Source organism: Microcaecilia unicolor, chromosome 2, assembly GCF_901765095.1.
Source record: "Microcaecilia unicolor chromosome 2, aMicUni1.1, whole genome shotgun sequence".
Classification (NCBI taxonomy): domain Eukaryota; kingdom Metazoa; phylum Chordata; class Amphibia; order Gymnophiona; family Siphonopidae; genus Microcaecilia; species Microcaecilia unicolor.
Genome location: NC_044032.1, coordinates 424,800,818 through 424,823,827, shown reverse-complemented (window position 1 = coordinate 424,823,827; position 23,010 = coordinate 424,800,818). Strand labels below are relative to the sequence as shown.

Here is a 23,010-nt window from a genome sequence, read left to right as displayed (position 1 = left end):
TCAAATCTTCAACATGATGGGGGGTGCTAACTCAACACAAACTACCATTGGAAAATTGTTTGCTCAATATTGGGGGAGCTCCAGCATTCCCTGCTCTCACAGTGTTGGCACCTATGCCAACAATCACCACCATGAAGGTAATTTTATCATGGGGCATATAGGCTGTAAAGACACACTGGCACATATATTGTGCCTATTTTATTAATGCCAATCAACTGCAAAACTCCAGCCATACTGTATTTAACTAGAATGGAGGAGTGGCCTAGTGGTTAGAGCATCAGCCTGGTTCAAATTTCATTGCTGCTCCTTGTGATCTTAGGCAAGTCACTTAACCCTCCATTGCCTCAGATACAAACTTAGATTGCGAGCCCTCTAGGGACAGGGAAATACCCAGTGTATCTGAATGTAACTCACCTTGAGCTACTACTGAAAAAGGTGTGAGCAAAATCGAAATAAGTAAATAAGTAAATAAATAAATGAAATAGAAACCCCCCACATAAGAAAAATTATTTTTTATTCTTTTAATCTAATTAAATACAGTTTAGAGTTCTTGTCAGCATGAATAACAATACTTATACAATGGCTGAGTAATACAGCTTCTAACATGACACAATGGCTGAACCTGGTATATGCTGTTATAATTCTGGAACAACAAAGCAGGCTGAATTGGAGCCGCTATGGAGTGTCATGCCACACAGAGTTTGCGGTTGGATTTTGAACTGTTGACTGAATATGATTTTGTATCCATCCTGAACAAAGATCTCTCCTGACTTGGATAAGAGTACACCAAGTCTGGAGGTTGCTTAGAGGGGAAAGACTGAGAATATAAGGGAGGGGCGATGGTAATGGGATAATACTGTTTAAATGGAATTGAGTTCTGTTTATTGTTTTTATTGTTCTCGCTGGCTCTTCAATAAAGATGAAGATTAAGAAAAAAAAAAAACTCAGTTTGAGCAACTCTCTTCCGTGAGGCTATGAACTCTGTGCCTGAAAGTCTGAGAAGCAGGCATCAAGTCCAAGATTGAAGCTGGGTCACTGACACATGCCTCTGCTGTGATATTTGGGATGCCCCAAAAGGCTTCACCTTTCAATATCAGCAGTCGCTTCAAGAACCAACCTGCATGTTTAGAATCACAGCTCTATTCTCTGACAATGTTCCTTTTCATTTTTAAAAGTTCAACTCATATAATTCATAATTTGACATCTTTTTTTTTAAGTTTCCATTTTTTGTTAAGTGTTTTAAATTATAAAGCATATCAACAAACAAACTGACATTATACAATAATATAAATGAAACACCCCCCTATCCACCCTCCAAAAAAGTTCAATGCTCAACTCGAGGGCACCCATTAGGGATTCTTCAGCAGGCCCTGAGTCTATTCCTCCTGGTCAGGACTAAATCAACCATGGTGACGATCAGTCAATTGCTTCAAGTCTCTGGCCACATGAACCCGTGTGGCCCAAGTCACTGAAGTAGGACCACCAGGTTGTTTCCAATGAGCAGCAATATCACACTCAGCTGCTGCAAGACAAATGTGTTTGATGCGTGTCTGCCACCGCCGTCCTCGCCAATTACCTAAGCCTAGTAAGCAACACTTGGATTCTCAGGGAAACAAAGTTCTCAGCACCTAATCTCTGGGCCAATGGCTCTACAGATGAAGTAAATAGCAGAGGAGACAAGAGGCACCCCTGAAGTGTCCCCTCTGAATAGAAAAAATGTCAGCATATCAACCATTGACCTTAATATGGGCCATGACTCATACAATTTTTGTATTGAAGTGCAAAAATTAATACTCAAACCAACTTTCTATAAAACGTTCTCCAAAGAAAGGGCCAGTCAACCCAATCAAAAGCTTTCTCTGCACCTATGGCCAACAATGCCAAGTTCTACAAAGTCAGCTGAGCCCCCCACCACATCAGGTGAAGAGTATGCCGAATATTATCTGTGACATGGTGCTTCAGAACAAAGCCTGACTGATCAATATGAATCAAGTCAGGCAGCACCTGCACCAATCTCGGAGTCAAAATTTTTGAAATCAACTTAACAACAATATTTAACAACAAAATAAGCCAGTAGGAACCACTCACTGATAAATCATTGCCTAGCTTCAATAATACTTCCCGTCTCAGACATGCTAGGATGTAACGAATTACTTGTAAGAAGACCATTACCAACCCAACACAATAAAGGGCCTAATTCACCCAGAAAAAGCTTATAGAATTTGGAAGAATACCTATCTAACCCAGGGGCCTTTCCCCTCTTTAACTGCTTGACCACCCACTGAATCTCCAATAGGGAGATAGGAGACTTCAAGTGAGTCCTGGCTTCTGGGGACAAGGTAGGCAAATCAAGTGATTGCAAATAATGATCTATATCCTCCTCTGGAACTCCCTCACTTGGGCTATAAAGAACCCTATAAAAATTCAAAAATTCTTCACTAATTCCAGCATCAGTATAGTACAAAACATCCTGCTTGCCCTTAATCTTCTGGATAGTCTGGGCCACTCTCCACTCACATACCACTCTAACATAGTACCGGATTTGTTATTAAATTCAGAAAAGTGCTGCTTAAGCCTTTGATGCATAACATTAACTTTTTCCAGTTGAAGCCAACCCAACTCAGCCCGAACCTGTTGTAGTTCCCGGAACAGTGCAGGGTCCCCCCATCATTGTGCTCTGCCTCAAAGCGCAAAGGCGCTCCCACAAGGCCCAAACTGTCTTATCAAAAGCACGCTTTTTATGAGCTCCCCATTTGATTATGTGTCCCTGCAGCACCACTTTTAGGGCAAACCATAAATAACTATCATTAACCTCCATATTATCATTATCTTGTACGTATTCTTGAATCATCCGCGCCCCCTGTATATCATCACAAACATTACTGCCCCCTAATAAATTATCATTAAGCTTCCAGAAACTTGAGACTGATGTCCTGCCCCCCACTCCACCTCCACCCAGATAGGAGCAGATCCGAGACTTGGATAGACTCAATATGAGCATCACGGATCTGGCCCCAAAGATTTCTATGACACCAAAGCTGATCTATTCTCTTCGAGTAAGAATAAAAAGTATAATTCCTTTGGACAGGATGGTGCAAATGCCAGACATCCACTAATTCCAACACCCTAACCAGCGACAACAATGCTCATCTATGAGAACAGCTTCCTCCCTCCCCTTTCAAATGATCCAGAGTCTCCTCAAGAATAACATTGAAATCCCCTTACATAATGATTATTCCCTCACAAAAATCAGCAAGGGGGCAAGAGACTCCTATAAAACTCAACCTGCCCATTTATTCGGCCCATAAACATTAACCAGTCTCACCAATTTGCCCTGAATTATCCCCTTAAGAGCCAAATAACGCCCTAACTCATCCTTATATGTGTCCTGCAATAGAAAAGAACATTGGTGATAAGTTAATATGGCCAACCCCCCTACCTTACTCTTTAAGGGTCTCGAATGGGCTCCTAGAGTAATACACTGCTTAAGTCTCAATAATCCATAATCCCGAGGTCTCAAACTAGTTTCCTGGAGCATGACAATATCCCACTTCAATCGCTCCAGTTCCTGGAACACAATACTGCATTTCCCCCCATCATTTAAACCATTAACATTCCATAAACCCACCCTAATTTCACTAGACACCCCACCCACCTTGTACCCCTCATCATCATCCCAACTCCCCCCATCGCCCTCTCCTCTGCCCCCCCAACCCTCCCACTTTGCTGGCCTTCTCCCCTCACTGCCAACTCAGCACCAGGAGAAATGGGCTCATCAGTGGTATCAACCATCTATACCCATCTTTCTCCCGTCCCTTTCCCTCACCCAGCCAAAAGCCCCCGAAAAACAAATATAAGACCCCATAAGGAAACAAACAACTGAAGGGAACCCTCTCTAGGAAAAATAAAAATGCAAGCAAAAAAAAATCAAACCCCAGCATACCAGTGCAAAGTGAGCGATGATGTCCCATGGTTTCTCTTCTCCGTGCAGCCCCAGACTGCGATGCACCCGCTCCAAGCATGCCTGAAAATCCTCTTGGGTCCCAGCCTCCGCAGCAGTGGCGTAGCCAAGGGTGGGCTGGGGTGGGCCCAGGCCCACCCACTTTAGGTTCAGGCCCACCAAGTAGCAGCATACCTATAATGTGGCTGGCAGGGACCCCAAGCCCCACCAGCCCAAAACTCCCAACATCTTTTTGCTGCCGGTGAAAATCTGGTATTTAAAAGGTATACGGGGGAGAGGGGATGTTTGAAAGACCATATGGTATGCAGGCAAGAGAGGGAAAAACCAAATCACTTGTAGGACAAGGTGGAGTGCTGCCCACCCACCTTGGGTCCAGGCCCACCCAAACTTGGGTGTCTGGCTACGCCCCTGCTCCGCAGTGCTACCTCTCAGAAAAAACTCAAAAATTTGAGTCACCAATCATTTGCAATCCACATGAGCGTCCTCCTCAGGCACCGCTTTAAAACGGAGGTTACTCCATATGCCTGGAATAGACTTCCCGAGCCTGTACGTCAAGCTCCATCTCTGGCCGTCTTCAAATCTAAGCTAAAAGCCCACCTTTTTGATGCTGCTTTTAACTCCTAACCCTTATTCACTTGTTCAAAACCCTTATTTCATCATCCTCACTTTAATATTCCCTTATCTCTTGTTTGTCCTGTTTGTCTGTCCTAATTAGATTGTAAGCTCTGTCGAGCAGGGACTGTCTCTTCATGTTCAGGTGTACAGCGCTGCGTACATCTAGTAGCACTATAGAAATGATGAGTAGTAGAAGTAGTACTTCGACATGAGTGGTTCTCCAAGTGTTCCAACAGCTTCTGTCTCTGCTGTTGCCAGTGTCTGCTGCCCACAGGTCTCAAAACTCCCCCTGGATTTCCTCAACCCACTCCACCACGTGCTCCAGGTGGCTCTCCAGCTCTTTCACATCACTTCGGACTTCCACTAAGGCTGCTTGCACATCAGTTCTTACCGCCTGCATTTCGCTTTTTAAGGACCCAGAACCAGCATGAAAGGTCCTGTCGAGTAACTTCACCATCACCCGCTGCACTGACCACTGAATCCTCAGAATCAGTAGGGGCCGGTGCCACTTTTGCCAGCTCCACAGTCTGTTTGACCGGGAGAGGGTGACAAGCTTTATCTCCATGTGCTGGAGTAAACTGATATTTTTCCAGCTTTTTCCTATTTGCGATTGCTAATAATCTCTGCAAAAGACTAGCTGAATCACCTCCGCACCATTGGGAGGGAAAAACAACACAAATTAATCACTGCCCCAACGGAGCGAAGGAGCTATGCTTCCACCGCTGACGTCAGTTCCTTCCATAATTTCAAATCTTAAAAACATTGGGCCCAAGAGGAAGTGACGTCACGGTGTCGGATGGATGCCTGAAACTCTAGCTCCCGCACTATCCTGCTTTTATTAGCAAAATCCACTAACATCCACCTTTTAAATTGACCTCAATCTATCCTGTGCTGGTGCCTGGAAGAAAACTCTCGTAATGAGCAAAACTCGTCGCAGCGTAAGGAGGGCAAGCGCCATTCAGTAAGGCAAACGGGACAGGGCCTGCAGCGCCACGTGTCTCCTCCCTCCGGTCGCTACTCTGATTCTGCGTCCTCTCATGTATTTGGGAGCCCTTCTTGAGACATTGGTCTTGCTAAGGGTGGGAGGTGGAAGGAGAAGGGGGTGTTTTTTTTAATGCTGTGGGTTTGGGTAGTGGGAGGAGGGTGGGCGGTGGATTTCCTACAAATCCTTAAAAAGTTGAAAGTTAAGGTTCGCTGTTATCTGCTCTTGTTGAGATTATTCTTAACAGTCTTAAATGGAAGTTGAGACTAATTAGTGTTGAAGTTTTGTTCTCAGCTAACTGTTGCTGACTAAGCATCTACCTGTGTGTTTAACTCTGCCTTTGTACTGTTTTCTCAATGTTCAATAAAGACTTCTAAAAATAAAAACAAACAAACAAAAAAAGAAACCCAATGGGCCCAATATTGAGCCATCATGACAACTGTATTAATTTAGGTGCTGGCATTTAAATAAATATGTACATTCAGTGCCACTGTGTGCTAGATAGAAATGCTGGATACACAGTGAGATCACCAAGCCAACGCTATCTGTTCACCAGGTCTAAATTAAATGCTAAGTTATCTGAGGGGTGGGCAACCTTTATACAAAGAGGGCTGCATGAATGCCAGTACTACCCCTAGAGGGCTGCAATATTACATAATGTCAGAAACCAGAAATGCACAGAGCTCTATAGATCATCTATGATAAATAAGTAAAAATGTCACTAAAAATGTTTACAAGCAAACTGCTAGAATGGTTATTCTGAAAATAGTTCTAAAATACAGTATTTAAAATTGCCAAATTCAAGTTTTTTTTTGTTTTGTTACATTTGTACCCCGCGCTTTCCCACTCATGGCAGGCTCAATGCGGCTTACATGGGGCAATGGAGGGTTAAGTGACTTGCCCAGAGTCACAAGGAGCTGCCTGTGCCTGAAGTGGGAATCGAACTCAGTTAATGACATTTTCTGTGTATATTTATTTATAAGCATCTATATTCTGCATTATCTCAAATTCTAAGTGGAGCACAAAAAACAAGCATAATCAAAACACATATAATAATACATAGACAATAACATATATCAAAGATCTCATCAGCCTGCATAAGAAAGAGTCCATGTTACAATCCACACAATCCCTCAGTAATCAAACTGCATTTATGCAATAAGCCTACTGAAAAAGAAATGTTTTTAGAACTTTCTTGAACTGTTTTTCAGATTTAAGCTCTCGGATGGATAGGGGCAATGAATTCCACTTTCCATGGCCTCGGGGGCCATATAAAATTCAATGGCGGTCCGCAGGTTGCCCACTCCTGAGTTATCTGGATGCTGGCTGGATAATTTCAATGTCTACTCTCATTCCACCCCAAAACCCAGACCCATACTATACAAACAGTTTGGAGCCATTCATTTATATTTATATTTTTAGTCTGAAACCATCCATATAATTTTTGAAAATATAGGGATAAGCCAGCTACCACTGAAAGTACTTTGAATATTGGGCCAATTGTGGTGATCAGGATTATGTGTTATTCTGTGGTAACAGTATCCTTAACTCAGGGCCCTTTTACAAAGGCGTGTTAGGCTCTATGTGCATGTAGCGTGTGCCAAAATGAGACTACCGCTAGGCTACCACACCCACATGGCAGTGATTTCAGATTTGACGCGCACCCACGATGCCTGGATGATTTATCTATTTATTTCCGGCAATAATCGGCAGATGGCGGTTGCTGAATGGTCACAGAGGGGCATAATCGAATGGAAACGCCTATCTCCATGGGCGTTTATCTCCGAGAACGGGTCCGTGAAGGGGCGGGCCGAACCGTATTTTCGAAAAAATGGACGTTTTTGAGCTGGGCGTTTGTTTTTTTTTTAGCGATAATGGAAACTAAAAACACCCAGCTCAAAAAACGTCCTAATCCGAGCCATTTGGTCGTGGGAGGGGCCACGATTCGTAGTACACTCGCCCCCCTGATATGCCAGGACACCAACTGGGCACCCTACGTCAGTGCGGTGGACTTCAGAAAAAGCTCCCACATGCATAGCTCCCTTACCAAGGGTGCTGAACACCCAACCCCCCTCCCCCAAAACTCACAAATGTACAACCCTACCATAGCTCTTAGGGGTGAAGGGGGCACCTACATGTGGGTACAGTGGGTTTTGGAGGCCTCCCATTTACCAGCACAAGTGTTACAGGTGGGGGGGGGGATGGGCCTTGGGCCACCTGGCTGAAATGCACTGCGGTACCCACTAAAAGTGCTCCAGGGACCTGCATACACGCAGGCCTCTAGGACTGGTTGCTGCTATATAACCTTGGCACACCAGTTGACACCTGAAGACTAATCTCTACGAAAATGTCCTTTATTGGAATAACCGCCTTTACTCACAGTTAACTGCAGATCAGAGGTTGTGCCCCACTGGCAACGAGTCTCCCTGGTACTGAGATGAGCAGTAGGTCAGAACTGGCAGAATGCTGTACATTGCCCTCATTCAGCCACATTCAAGGGAAGAACTAAGTTGTCTAACGTGGCTAACACAGGAAAGGGAACTAAAACTGGCTTACAAAAATGGCCACTACCGCATGGACTACAACAGGAAACACAACAGGGCACACTCTGACCTAGTAGGCAGGGGGAAAAGCACCATGGGAGAAGAGCCTACCAACTACCAACATTGTGAGACTGTAACACAAGCTAATGAAATCACGGAGCCCAATACCCTACACCCACCATAATGCAATGTTGATGTGACCCTGAACTGCACCCGAGAGCCACATCTGACCCAGGGAAAGGCTGTGACAGGATCGAACACATTCTGCTGTCATGGAGGTGGGTACAGCATTTGAGGCTGGCATACAGGCTGGGAAAAAAGTTTTTAAAATGGGTTTTTTTTTGGTGGGAGGGGGTTAGTGACCACTGGGTGAGTCCGGGGAGGTCATCCCCGATTCCCTCCAGTGGTCATCTTGGCAGTTGGGGCACTTTTTTGGGACTTGTTTGTGAAAAAAAAAGGGTCCAAAAAAAGTGACCCCAAATCGCGGTAAAAACGCCTTTTTTTTCCCGATTATCAGCTAAAGACGCCCATCTCTCCTCGGCTGATAACCACGCCCCAGTTCCGCCTCCACCACGCCCCCATCAACTTTATTCGTTTCTGCGATGGAGTGCAGTTGGATACGCCCAAAATCGGCTTTCGTTTATACCGATTTGGACGCCTTTGCGAGACAAACGTCTATCTCCCGATTTAGGTCGCACTATAGGCGTTTTTCTCTTTCGAAAATAAGCTGGATAGTGTGTGAGCCCCTACCACTAGATCAATGTGTGGCATTAAGGGCTCAGGCTGATTTTAGGCACGCGTTTGTTTCAGTTTTACAGCATGCCCTTTTCCCGCACCATTAAAAAAAAAAAAGCCCTTTTTTGCAGACATGATATAAACTGGGCCAGCGTACGCCTCTACACTTCAGCAGGCCACTTTTTACCGCGGCCTAGTAAAAGGACCCTCAGTTCTCTATGACACCTCACCTTGTATCAGTGCATCATCAGACGTAACTTTAGATTCATAGGGCTTGCCGTTTAATATGTCATACACCTGTATAAAAAAAGTAAGAAAATGAAAAATCTTAAGGATGAAACCATTCATAGCATATTTTTTACTCTATAGGAACATTATATTCCATTTTAAACAATTTAGCAATTACACAAAATATACTCTGAAAATGATAAAAAGGGATCGCCTTTCTCTCTCTTTCCAACTTTCTTCCCTCCTCTCACCTCTCCTCTCCGGTCTCTTTTTTTTTATTTAAAGAAGGTATTTACTGGCAGAATAATAACAAACAATTGTCAAAGATTGCAAACTTTCCACAAAATCAACAACAGCGTACGAAGTTACATTTCTCTATAGAATAGCATACAGATTTACAGTCTCCAACAAGCGACTACTTCTAATGAACTGAGGTAACTAGACATATATCCTAGCATAATAAACCTCATTTTTAACATTTTGGTATACAGTAGAATAACAACCCCCAAAATGTAACAACTCCCGTCCCACTGGTGTGTCATTAGTGCAGAACAATAATCCATAGGTCTTTTCAAGCAAAGTCCATTTCTCATATGAAACTGCACAATTTTTCCCATTTCACCAGGGAGTATTGTCTGATGGTTTTTAGGTTCTCCATAAGATAAATGTAGCATAACTTAGCTTGCCATTTGTGCATGATAGAACACCCTCAGTCTTCCAATTAGCAACTAGTATTAATTTTGCTACACGAAGACAATGGCGGGCTAATCTGGTTTGTGCTTGCATCAGTCTTGGAATAGCTGGGTTAAAAAGAAAAATTCCTGGATCCCAGGGGATTGACAATCCTGTAAAATAAATCACTTGAAACTGTGTACTCTTCCAAAATGCTCAAGCCCACTATATATGGGCAGGTGTCTCCTGGCCTCCACTTAGCCGCCAGCAGGCCGGTGAGGCCTGCGGATACCAATGACAGATCCTGTCAGGAGTCAAATACCACTGGTACATAACCTTTACTTTGTTTTCTTGTACATCGACACCTACTGCAATCTTTGCTAACGCAGCCTCCATGGCTTCCTGTTCAGAAGATTCATAGCTAACTCCCAACTCCAATTCCCATTTAGTTCTATGCTGAGTTGCTGGTTACTGCAGTTCTCTAAATATCTATATAATGCAGCTACCAGATGCCTTGTAAACCTAAAATCCTCACAGATATCTTCCAGGGTGGTACTTTCCCCAACTAAATGAGGTTTTAATAGGCCTGCTTGTTAGAAAATGCACCATCTGAAGATATCTGTAATGATGCTCCCCTCCAGTCTCTTATTTCCCTCCTCACTATCTCCTCTCCAGCTACGCATCCCCTCCCTTAAGCCTGTTTCTTCTTAACTTCTTATACCTTGCTACCTTAGTCCTTCTGCTCCAGCCTCACATCCTTCCCTCCTCCAACCTCTTTCCTCCAGCTTCTCATGTCCTTCCTCATTCCTTCCTAATCTGACCTCCTCCCTCCAGGGAGACTGGAGAGAGAGAGACAGATTAAAGGATGGAGAAGATGGGCTTTGTCCTGAAGAGGTATGGCGTGAAGAATGTTCAGAGGGGAAACCTGGAAGCAGCGGATAGTAGACACATATTCCTAGGCCCTAGGGCATCAATATACAGTCACTCCAAAAAGGTCTCCACACAGGTAATGCTTGCTGTTCCCTGACTCTATGCTGTTTGAAAACTGTCCTTTTTGAAGCCATTACAATGTATGTGCAGGGTTCACAAGGGGAGAATTTCTAGGGGAGTAAAGTATGTGTCCAGACTTGTATTTTCAAATCTGTGAGCGTAGTTTTTATCCTTGAAAACCACCTACCAGGTCAGCAGGCAAATAGGTACCTGTGGACTCTGAACCTAGGTTGGCTACTCATAATCACCCCCTGAATCTTTCCAGTTATATATTCTTTTACATCACCTCATCACTGGCTGCCATGTCCAGAGGTGTTGTTCCGGGCACCACGCCTTCATCCTCGCTGTCCTCATCTTGAAGATCCTCTGGATCATAGAGAGGCTCGCAGTTCTCAATGTGAGGGTCTGCTCCTGCACAGCAACACAATATAAGATAAATCTATTATATTAGATTATATAATCCACCAGTTTTACTAGATAATACATTCAATAGATGTATATATCGGACCTGCAGTGGTGTCACTCCTGAGCTGTCCCGTTTTCATGGAGATCTGTACACCATACTTGCCATTAGATCGATATATGACCAACTTTTTAATCTATTAAATCTTTAATATTTTAATGTTTATATTTTTGAGTTTTATTTTTCATAAAAAATAAAAATTGTATGCTTATCTTTTTAATCAAAGAATAAATATCTGACACAAATCAACCTGTGTCAAAGAATGTCCCCTTTAAAAAGAAAAAAAAACCCAGGAAGTTCCTCTATGGCAATCCAAGGACAACATCAGAAAAATAGAGGATGACACATGCCTCACAGGCTGGGAGTTGTAGGAAAAAAAACACTTTAATGTAGCATCAATAAAGTGGGTTTTTTTTTCCCGGAAACTCCCAGCCTGTGAGTTGTGTGTCATCCTTTATTTTTCAGGTGTTGTCCCTTTATAGTATAAGACATATCATAATTAAATTTCCCTAATGCTTATCAAGATCAATATTAATTCCCTCACCCTCCCATGTATCATTAGAAAATGCATGCAAGGAACAGCCAAGGTGCTTCTTACCCGCTGCTCTGAGGAGGGCTGTCAATTTCATGGATCCTCTTCCCGCTGCTATGTGAAGTGGGGTAGTTCCATCAAATGTAGTACTATCAACACAGGCATCACCCTAGAGTGTTCAAAGAGAGCAAGTTTGGTGTGTTATTTGGCTAAAGACCACGGAATGCAATTGTTTTACTTTTCCATGTGCACTACCACAGACTGAAAATTCACCTTCTCATTATAGAACTCTTTTACTCAGTTAACTAAACAGGTATCCAGGCAAAAGTATTGGTTGAAAGTTGCCTTCCCCCTTGCCAAGTTGACTCGAACCACAAAGGAGTGCTGGCAGATGGTGCCAACAGACAATTCACAGGGATTTGTCTTTAAAAATCTGGGCCTGATATTCAAAAGATTTATGCTCCTAAATTGGCCTTTTTGAAAATTTACAAGGGCTGAGTATATAAATTTATACTCAAATTTTTTGTCACTAAATTAAGGAGCCAAAAAGTGGGTGGCGACAGAGAAAAAGAGCTGGGAGCTTAGCACTGTTTTTCAGCATTAGGCTCATAAATTAAGCTCATAAATATAGACTTAAATCTGTAAACATAGAGTCAGATATTCTAAATGGTTTAATCAGGCAGGAGGGGCTCCTGCCCAGTTAAATCATGCCGAGTACCACAAGAGGGATTTTTCAGCTGCACTTCAACGGGCAGTGAATCTGAATATCACCTCTTCCTGCCGCAGCAGTGTCTGGGCTGTGCCTGGATGATCCCAAAGTTACAAGGACACCAATGTTCAGTGTTGATGCCTGCATAGCTAACCGGGCGAGTAGGACGCAATACTAACTTAGCCCGGTTAGCCATGTGGGTTAAGCACTGAATATCGTCCGAATCTGCATAACTTTCAGGTACTGCTGGTGAGCCGGATATTTAATGCTGGTGTCCAAACATTGCCTGGACTGGTTATCTGGGTCTGACTTATCTGGCAGCAGTCTGTGTTTAAAAAAATACTGCCCGCCACTGGTTGAATATTGACCAGTTAAGTTTTAAGCTCCTAAATTAAGATGAATTCTCAGCTAAAATCTTAGGAGTCCTTTTAGAAAGCATCGGTAAGCCCATCGTTGGCTTACTGTGCACTAATCTGGAGCCAACGTGGGTACCAGCGCTAGTTCCACCACCCCAGCTCATGGATTTTCTGGCGCTAGCACAAATATTCAAAAATACGTCTGCAGGCGCTAACCTGGCAGTAATTGGGCAGCGCTGTGCACTATCCGGTTACCGCCAGGTAAGTGCTCCCCCCTCCCCGCATGGCCATGCGATAAGTGAAATCCGGGCAGTATCGGCATTATATGCGCACTGACAATTACCGCTCGGTTAACACGTGAGACCTTACCCACTAAGTGAATGGGTGGTGGTAAGGTCTCAGGCCCAAAATGGATGTGCGCCAATTTTCATTTTGTCGCACGTCCATTTTCGGCCAAAAAAAGAGGCTTTTTTGCAGGTGCGCTGAAAAATGGACCTACGCGCATCCAATACACACGTCTACACCAGCACAGGCCACTTTTCAGCGCCCCTTTGTAAAATGACCCCTTAGTATTTCTTCCTAATGCACAACGAAAGTGCAAAATGCACAGAAGGAAACGATGGCCCATAATGCCGAATATTTACTGCCAGGTCAGGGCAGCGTAAGTGGTTTTCAGGAGAAGATTTCTTGTCAGTTTTTCACACACTGCACTGTGGTTTTTGTGTTCTTGTGCAAGTGGAAGGAAGCCCGTGCAAGTTTGAGACCTGCTAATGAGAACCAAGTAAGTGCGTGAGTCCGAGGAAAACCAAGAGTGAAAGCAAACATCGGCGCCTGTTTTTCTGCGCTTAAATATGAGCATTTCAAAAAAAATTATAGTGCAAACAATTTTTGAAAGGCTCTCATATATAAAAGCGCAGAAGAACAGTGCCACTGTGCGCTTGCTTTTCTGGTTTTGTCTGAGCATGCTCACAAGGGCTGCACTTTTCACAAACCCTTTGTGTGCATGTTCCAGGCACAGTCCTCTCTTTGTTTTTAGTTTGCTAGCGCCAATTAACTGCGAACATCATTTGTCACAGTGATATCCAATTTAGCGTCCACTTACCCTCCATTGGTTTACAGTTTTTTGTCTTTAAATCGCACCATTTATGTCCACAAATCACCAGTCTTTTTAAAGACTTCATTTGGTATGTTCATCCCTTGATTCACCTTCAAGTTACCATCATACTCCTGAGTTACTCCTGAGGCAGGCACTGTTTGCTGAAACACTGTGCCATGTCGAATCTTATCTACAATTAAAGAACATTTTTCCATTCTCCATCTCCTTGGCTTTTTGGAAATGTCTTGTTGATCACGATACTCCTCTGATGTTGTAAGATTTTTTTTGAGCATCACTTCATTATTTCTTTGCATTCCTTTCTGTGCTATGCTCTTCCACGCCCGGCTTTGAGCATCGGCCCCTGGGGTCTCTAAGGTTGTTTAGCAGGGATTCAGAGGGCAATCTACACAGCTTGCAAGAATTAGTGGGAGCTACGAAAAGCTACTTTTCTTCCCACAAAAACTTAGTGTTGCATTTCAATGACGGATAGCTGCTGCGAGCGTCTGGTAGCGCTATACAAACGTTAATAATAATAATAACTACTGATTTTATATAATGCGCATCTGATAGAAGTAAATACATTGCAAAAACAAAATTTGAACCCCACTTCAGCACAGAGCTCACCTCAAGCAGGAGACAGCCAGCCAGGGACACATTCTCCTGTTCAACAGCTAGGTGCAAGGCGGTTCTCCCTGACTTTTGCTCCTGAGCATTGACGTCGGCTCCTTTTGTGATCATCAGCCTCAGACAGGGCATACTGTTTGCCATCACTGACAGGTGAAGGGCACTTAAACCTGTAAAACAAAAATATATTAGGCACTGAATGAAATATTGCAACCAGAATCCAAAAACAGAACTGATCTTTCACTTGTGCTAGCATTTTAAAATGTTGTGTGCTTCTTTTCTAAGTTTCTACTTGCTGTGAAAAACAGGTCAGTTTTAGAAGGCAATTTTCAGAAGACATTTACTTGGCTAAAATGGAAGTCTGAAAACTGACCTGCTTCTACCCAGCTAAAAGTAATTGTGGGAACAGTGTGTGCACCGTCAGGGGTCCTTTTACTAAGGTGCGCTGAAAAATGGCCTGCGGTAGTGTAGGCACGTGTTTGGGCGCACGCAGAATCATTTTTCAGTGCACCTGCAAAAAATGCCTTTTTAAAATTTTTGTCGAAAATTGCTGCGCATCCATTTTGCGCATCCATTTTGGGTCTGAGACCTTACTGCCAGCCACTGACCTAGTGGTAAAGTCTCACACAGTAACCGGGCAATAATGACCTACGCACCTCAAACGCCACTTGATGCGCATCTGATAAGCGCATCCTTATTTTTCGGACGTGTGTATTGGACACGCACCAAAAATGAAATTACCATAACAGCCACGCGGTAGCCGGGCAGTAACTCCATTTTGTCGCACGTTGAGCACGCATAGACGCTTACGTGGCTTAGTAAAAGGGCCCCTCCGGTAGGTGTAAAGGAAATGTTCCTGGGGGCCATGGCTATATTGGAGGAGGAAAACAAGTCAATGTTCAGCCAGTGCTGTCACCTTCTTAAGTTAAACATTTGTCATAGTGTGTACCTTAATCCATATACCCATATTTTTGCGTGTGATCCCCAGGATTCTCTATATGGTGCTTCAATTTCCACATGGAAATCGAAGCGTATTCTATAACAACATACATAACTTAACCGGTTAACTAGCTAATCAGCGCTGTTAATCGGATGTTAACAAGCAATTATCAAGAAATAAAGAGGTGGGAAAAAAAGTCAGGCTATCCAAAGATGGAACCAAATGTTTTTATGTAAAAAAACAAAATTTTATTAATCTTTAAACAAATAATGATATAATAAGAACACATTAAAATTGACTCGACACAACGTTGTGTTTCGGCCGAAAGGCCTACATCAGGAGTCTATAAACATAAACAAACGGTAAATAAATGAATTAATTGGTAAATAAATTAAACATATGAAAATGTTGAAATAAATAATAATAACATACAAAAAGAATTATACTGAAAGAGGAACATGTATAGATTATCAAAAAATTATATATTTAAAAAAACTATATATATATCACAAAAATAATCTCAAAGAAATATATATATAATATAATAATGATAATATTATACAAACAGAATTATACTGAAGGAAGAACATATATAGATTATGAAAACAACATATCAATATCACAAATAAAAAAATAAATAAATAAGATTATGTAAATATGAGGCCTATTGAAAACTATACATGTATGTATGTATTGAATAATATATTAAATGACCTTTATAAGGAAAAAACAAATATATATACATACATGGGAGTAAGAGGTTAAATGAAAAAAAACTAACCTTATTAGTCAAATTGAGATTAAGTATGATAATTCAAAAGTAATCTCGTAACGCAGCTAAAAGATTCCAAGGATCTGCAAGTGAGATCCTAAAATTGGTCTGTAGAAAACAAAGAAAATTTAAATGGAAAAACAAACCATATAAAAATGATGTGAATAAACATTTATGAAAAACATGTGATTTGCCTATTGAACCTTTATGCAACACTGGTTCGGGATTGAAACATCAGAGTAGCTCAAAATGTATGCATATACAAAAAGAAGGATAGTATGAACGTGACAAAAATATATATATATAGAGATCTAGCCATTGGGACACGCCAAGTAGTTTAATTAGATAAAATAGAGAGAGTATGTAATCTGCCTATTAAACCTTTGTGCAGCACTGGTCCGGGGTTGGAACATTCAAGTAGCTCAAAACATAAAATTGGCTACAAATATATTGGAAAAGGACCTCCATACTGTGTGTTGTTAATAGAAAAGAAACTACGGACTGCATAAATATTAAAAAAATGTGGTAAATCGCGGCGGCGCGAGAGCCGCGAGCCGCATGTGTTTAAAAAGAGAAAGAAAAAAGAGCTCAAGACACATACCTTAAAAAAGACCGTTATGCAAATGGACCGTCTGTCGCGGTGATCTCAAAGGTAATGATGAAAGAAAACCTGAATTACATGACAGTTTAAATGACAAAAAAGGCGCGAAAGAAACTCGCAAACCCTGGATGACGCTGGTATCAGCTGATCAATGAAATGAAAAAAACAGATCGCTCTATAGTCATCCGTGCGTCTGTCATACGTAAGAACGTCATTACGTGCCTATATATGTGGAGAAGTAAAATAGAAGCACTATTTAGCCGTTCGTATATCTAGCATACGTGAGGTAGACGATGTACGTAATTCATTATTCAAAAATATATATTTTTAAATTTCACTCTTTTTTCTCTAACATCAACAGCATTTCAATCTATTTAATTGCTCCACATCCTTATATACATTTGTTTATGCCACGTCATTACGTACATCGTCTACCTCACGTATGCTAGATATACGAACGGCTAAATAGTGCTTCTATTTTACTTCTCCACATATATAGGCACGTAATGACGTTCTTACGTATGACAGACGCACGGATGACTATAGAGCGATCTGTTTTTTTCATTTCATTGATCAGCTGATACCAGCGTCATCCAGGGTTTGCGAGTTTCTTTCGCGCCTTTTTTGTCATTTAAACTGTCATGTAATTCAGGTTTTCTTTCATCATTACCTTTGAGATCACCGCGACAGACGGTCCATTTGCATAACGGTCTTTTTTAAGGTATGTGTCTTGAGCTCTTTTTTCTTTCTCTTTTTAAACACATGCGGCTCGCGGCTCTCGCGCCGCCGCGATTTACCACATTTTTTTAATATTTATGCAGTCCGTAGTTTCTTTTCTATTAACAACACACAGTATGGAGGTCCTTTTCCAATATATTTGTAGCCAATTTTATGTTTTGAGCTACTTGAATGTTCCAACCCCGGACCAGTGCTGCACAAAGGTTTAATAGGCAGATTACATACTCTCTCTATTTTATCTAATTAAACTACTTGGCGTGTCCCAATGGCTAGATCTCTATATATATATATTTTTGTCACGTTCATACTATCCTTCTTTTTGTATATGCATACATTTTGAGCTACTCTGATGTTTCAATCCCGAACCAGTGTTGCATAAAGGTTCAATAGGCAAATCACATGTTTTTCATAAATGTTTATTCACATCATTTTTATATGGTTTGTTTTTCCATTTAAATTTTCTTTGTTTTCTACAGACCAATTTTAGGATCTCACTTGCAGATCCTTGGAATCTTTTAGCTGCGTTACGAGATTACTTTTGAATTATCATACTTAATCTCAATTTGACTAATAAGGTTAGTTTTTTTTCATTTAACCTCTTACTCCCATGTATGTATATATATTTGTTTTTTCCTTATAAAGGTCATTTAATATATTATTCAATACATACATACATGTATAGTTTTCAATAGGCCTCATATTTACATAATCTTATTTATTTATTTATTTTTTTATTTGTGATATTGATATGTTGTTTTCATAATCTATATATGTTCTTCCTTCAGTATAATTCTGTTTGTATAATATTATCATTATTATATTATATATATATTTCTTTGAGATTATTTTTGTGATATATATATAGTTTTTTTAAATATATAATTTTTTGATAATCTATACATGCTCCTCTTTCAGTATAATTCTTTTTGTATGTTATTATTATTTATTTCAACATTTTCATATGTTTAATTTATTTACCAATTAATTCATTTATTTACCGTTTGTTTATGTTTATAGACTCCTGATGTAGGCCTTTCGGCCGAAACACAACGTTGTGTCGAGTCAATTTTAATGTGTTCTTATTATATCATTATTTGTTTAAAGATTAATAAAATTTTGTTTTTTTACATAAAAACATTTGGTTCCATCTTTGGATAGCCTGACTTTTTTTCCCACCTCTTTATTTCTTGTTTCACGACCCGTGGGATCTATTGAGTTCTCCACTATATGTGGATTCTCTTTAGACTATAACAAGCAATTATCAGCACTAATTGGCATTGAGATTTAGGTGCACAACTCGCTAGCCCCTGGATTATATATAGCGCACGTAGATATCCACGCTGAAATTGGCATGGATTCTATAACAATATGCCTAACCTAAAAAGCTTAACAAGCTAGTGAGCACTGATAACAGCACTTAACAAGCAATAATGAGCACTAACTGGCACTAATTAGAATTTAGACGCGTATTCTGTAACAATGTGTGGCGACCTTCTAATGCGAAACTAACACACTTGTCATGCATTATTATTGCATGAAACTTGCAAAAATCCTAAAAAGAGAAAGCCTTAAAAACAAACGTGCAAATTTAGCAATTAATGCGTCTTAGTAAATATACATCGGTATAGTGCGCCCACGCATATAGAGCACAGGGGATATGCGTGGTTTGTAAAATCACGTATAGGGCTAGATTCTATATTTGGCACCTGTAAAATCCACACGGAAAAAAAATACGCCTAAGCATATTTTGTAAAGTATGCCTAAATTTTATAGAATAGGCTTAAATTTCCGTGCAGTACCGTGTTTCCCCGAAAATAAGACACTGTCTTATATAAAATTTTGCTCCCCAAGACCTGCTAGGTCTTATTTTCAGGGGAGGCCTTATTTTTCGGGGAAACATCGGGGTCACCCCCCCACCCGAGATCGCCGGCTCCCCCCCCTCGATCGGCGGCTCCCCCTGCCCTCAGTCGCTCCCGGAACTAACCTCTTAAATGCTTCCTTTCACCATTCATCTTCGCACTCGCCGCAAGCAGCAGGGCAGGCCACTCCTTCCTTCCGTGTCCCGCCCTCGCCTGACGTAACATAACGTCAGGCGAGGGCGGGACATGGAAGGAAGGAGTGGCCAGCCCTGCTGCTTGCGGCGAGTGCGAAGGTGAAAGGAAGCGGTTAAGAGGTTAGTTCCGGGAGCGACTGAGGGCGGGGGAGCCGCTGATCGAGGGGGGGAGCTGGCGTGGGGTGGGGGGGTGACCCCGATGTTTCCCCGAAAAATAAGGCCTCCCCTGCTAGGTCTTATTTTCGGGGGAGGCCTTATATTTTCAAATTGCAGCAAGACCTCTACTAGGTCTTACTTTCGGAGGATGTCCTATTTTCGGGGAAACACGGTATATAGAATATGCTGAGCGGCTCTCCAGGCAACCAAATTTTATCGTTCCATTAGTGTAAATCCTGACACCTAAATTAGGCGCACATCGGATGTATTCTATAATAATGCACATAGATTTTAGAAACGCCCATGCCCCGCCCCTTTTCAACTGTGTGACTTAGAATTTAGGTGCACCATGATATAAATACCCTTAGGGGGAGATTCGATATATGGCATATAAAAAAAAAAAATCAGTGCTAAGGGCCCTGTTTACTAAGCAGCATTATAGGCGCGTGTTGGATGCCAGAATAAAAGATTTGAGCACATAGAGTGTCGTCTTGCAATTTTTTCCATCTCCTTTGCTGTGTTTTCTGTGTCTTCTTGAGCTGCGAAGGCCCGTTCCTCTGTGTGTTCATGTGCAGTTATGAGACACACGTACGTTTTAATAAAATATACACATACCCGCACATGCTTATACCTTTGGAGGAGGGTCCTTGTACAAGTCTATTCTATAAAGGCACCTTTTTGACATTTTACATTTGTTTGACATTGTTATAAGACAGAACGCTTATTCTATAAAGGAAAGTAGGAGCCTAAGAATAGCAGGTCAGATACGGACATATAAATTATGCTAACCAGAGAGCTGGCATAAGTACTCATGTCTAGATTGCACAGGCGTGCTGATAAATGACAGCATTATAAACTTTATCTGCATAACCAGTGGCGTTCCTAGGGGGGCTGACACCCGGGGCGGATCGCCGATGCGCCCTGCCCCCCGGGTGCAGTGACCCCCCCCCCGGTGAAAGGACACCCCCCCGGCAAAAGAACCCCCCCCCCCGGGTGCACGCCGCTGGGGGGCAGGGGTGCCGCGCACCTGTCCGCTTCGTTCGTTTCCATGCTCCCTCTGCCCCAGAACAGGAAGTAACCTGTTCCGGGGCAGAGGGAGCACAGAACGAACGTAGCGGACAGGCGCGTGACACCCCCCCCCCAGCGGCGTGCACCCGGGGTGGACCGCCCCCACCCTTGGTACGCCACTGTGCATAACTGTACACCCACCTTCCAACTGCACGCTATCTCATTTAGGAGCCGTTTTACAGAATAGTGCACAGGTGGAATTTTGGCATTTACATGTGTACGTGCAAACACACATAATGCTTTCGTTATGGAATTGCTCCTTGTGTCTATGGGAAAAAGGCATAGTACACTTTGCTCTCTGTGGGGCGTATGTACTAAGATTCTTGCTAAATTTCATCAGCACAGACACTGTAAAAGTTTCAGTGTACATCCTAAACCCCCATATTCTTTGATGCATTAAAGTTTTTTTTACATGTGCACTAATATGAAGCCTTTTTAACAAGAATATCAGAAATGTGTACACAGCACATACACTAATCTGCTCAAATCGAGAGGGCCAGTTAACATGTGACATTTCATCCCAAGCAATCCTCCTACTAACCTAAGCCTCAAGAACTTACTCCCAGTTCCTCCCCCTCTCTGGAATAAGCCTCCATCACGATGGCTGGAACACCCTCTCAACATAAAGACCTTATTCCTCCAGAATGCGTCCTAGTCGTTCTTCACTGGTATGGAAGGATGCAAGAACCTAGTCAGTTAGCACTGGAGACTTTGAAAGTCAGCATGCATACTAACTTTCAACACCTGACCTGAGGAGGGAGTTAAAGTTTAGGCCTCAGTGGGCAGCTGCAAAATAGCCCACGAGGGTAAGCATAACATGTTATTTCTTACATGCTCATTAAAGGTCATTTAGTAAGCATTGGTCCCTCATTTGCACGTAAGAATGTGCTAATTCTAGTACATACCTGCTGAAATGATCAAAGCCCAGTTTCGCATGCATATTAAGGCTTTAGTTTGAATGCCTTTCCGAGCACTCTACCAAAACCCTCATCCACACCCTTGTCACCTCTCGTTTAGACTACTGCAGTCTGCTTCTTGCTGGCCTCTCACTTAGTCACCTCTCCCCTCTCCAGTCGGTTCAAAACTCTGCTGCCCGTCTCGTCTTCCGCCAGGGTCGCTTTACTCATACTACCCCACCTCTCCTCAAGTCGCTTCACTGGCTCCCTATGTTTTTGCATCCTGTTCAACTTCTTCTACTATCCTATAAATGTACTCACTCTGCTGCTCCCCAGTATCTCTCCACACTCGTCCTTCCCTACACCCCTTCCCGTGCACTCCGCTCCATGGATAAATCCTTCTTATCTGTTCCCTTCTCCACTACTGCCAACTCCAGACTTCGCGCCTTCTGTCTTGCTGCACCCTACGCCTGGAATAAACTTCCTGAGCCCCTACGTCTTGCCCCATCCTTGGCCACCTTTAAATATAGACTGAAAGCCCACCTCTTTAACATTGCTTTTGACTCGTAACCACTTGTAACCACTCGCCTCCACCTACCCTCCTCTCCTCCTTCCTGTACACATTAATTGATTTGATTTGCTTACTTTTTTTGTCTATTAGATTGTAAGTTCTTTGAGCAGGGACTGTCTTTCTTCTATGTTTGTGCAGAAATGCTAAATAGTAGTAGTAGTAGTAATGCAAATTTTTTTTTGCATGCTACATGGCCTTGATATGTGCACTATGCTCTAGTGCACAGACCCCTGTATGCATACATACAATGAACGCAACACTCTGGTAGATTTTTTATATCAATACATATAGTACCCCTTAAGTTAAGGGAGAGATCCCGAGCATGTAATGTGGTCTCATACCATCTCCATTTGGCAGGTTGATTATCTGCGATGCCTTCTCATGGCTAAGAAGCGTGCTTAACACCTTGTCATCTCCGGCTTTTGCAGCAAGGTGCAAGGCTGAATTGCCATGACGATCTAGAAGGGCCACATCAGCTCCAGCAGACAGCAGACACTCCACTATGTTGGCCTGATGTGTGATGACTGACAAGTGCAATGGTGTCTGTAAATGGTAGGGGAAACGCAAAAAGAAAAGTCAAACAGGAATTACAAAATGAGTCATAACGTGAGGTAACTCTTCGAAATCTGCTTCCGGCCTCAAGGTAAAGGTACTCAATACAGGGTTTCTAATTTTGTTAGAGAAAACAGTAGTGAAAATCCTAGGGCTA

At 42.3% G+C, this 23,010-nt stretch overlaps 1 protein-coding gene across 2 annotated transcripts in view; it reads right to left on the bottom strand.

Annotated features, from left to right (window-relative positions):
• Positions 1 to 23,010, bottom strand: part of NFKB1 (nuclear factor kappa B subunit 1) — a 205,836-nt gene that overhangs the window by 17,343 nt on the left and 165,483 nt on the right. For both annotated transcript variants that reach the window (XM_030190754.1, XM_030190755.1), the window contains 5 exons: positions 22,643 to 22,844; positions 14,507 to 14,676; positions 11,788 to 11,890; positions 11,013 to 11,137; positions 9,067 to 9,133 (listed from right to left, as the gene is read on the bottom strand). In XM_030190754.1, the coding sequence (XP_030046614.1) occupies positions 9,067 to 9,133; positions 11,013 to 11,137; positions 11,788 to 11,890; positions 14,507 to 14,676; positions 22,643 to 22,844 (667 nt within the window). The remainder of the gene's footprint in view (positions 1 to 9,066; positions 9,134 to 11,012; positions 11,138 to 11,787; positions 11,891 to 14,506; positions 14,677 to 22,642; positions 22,845 to 23,010) is intronic.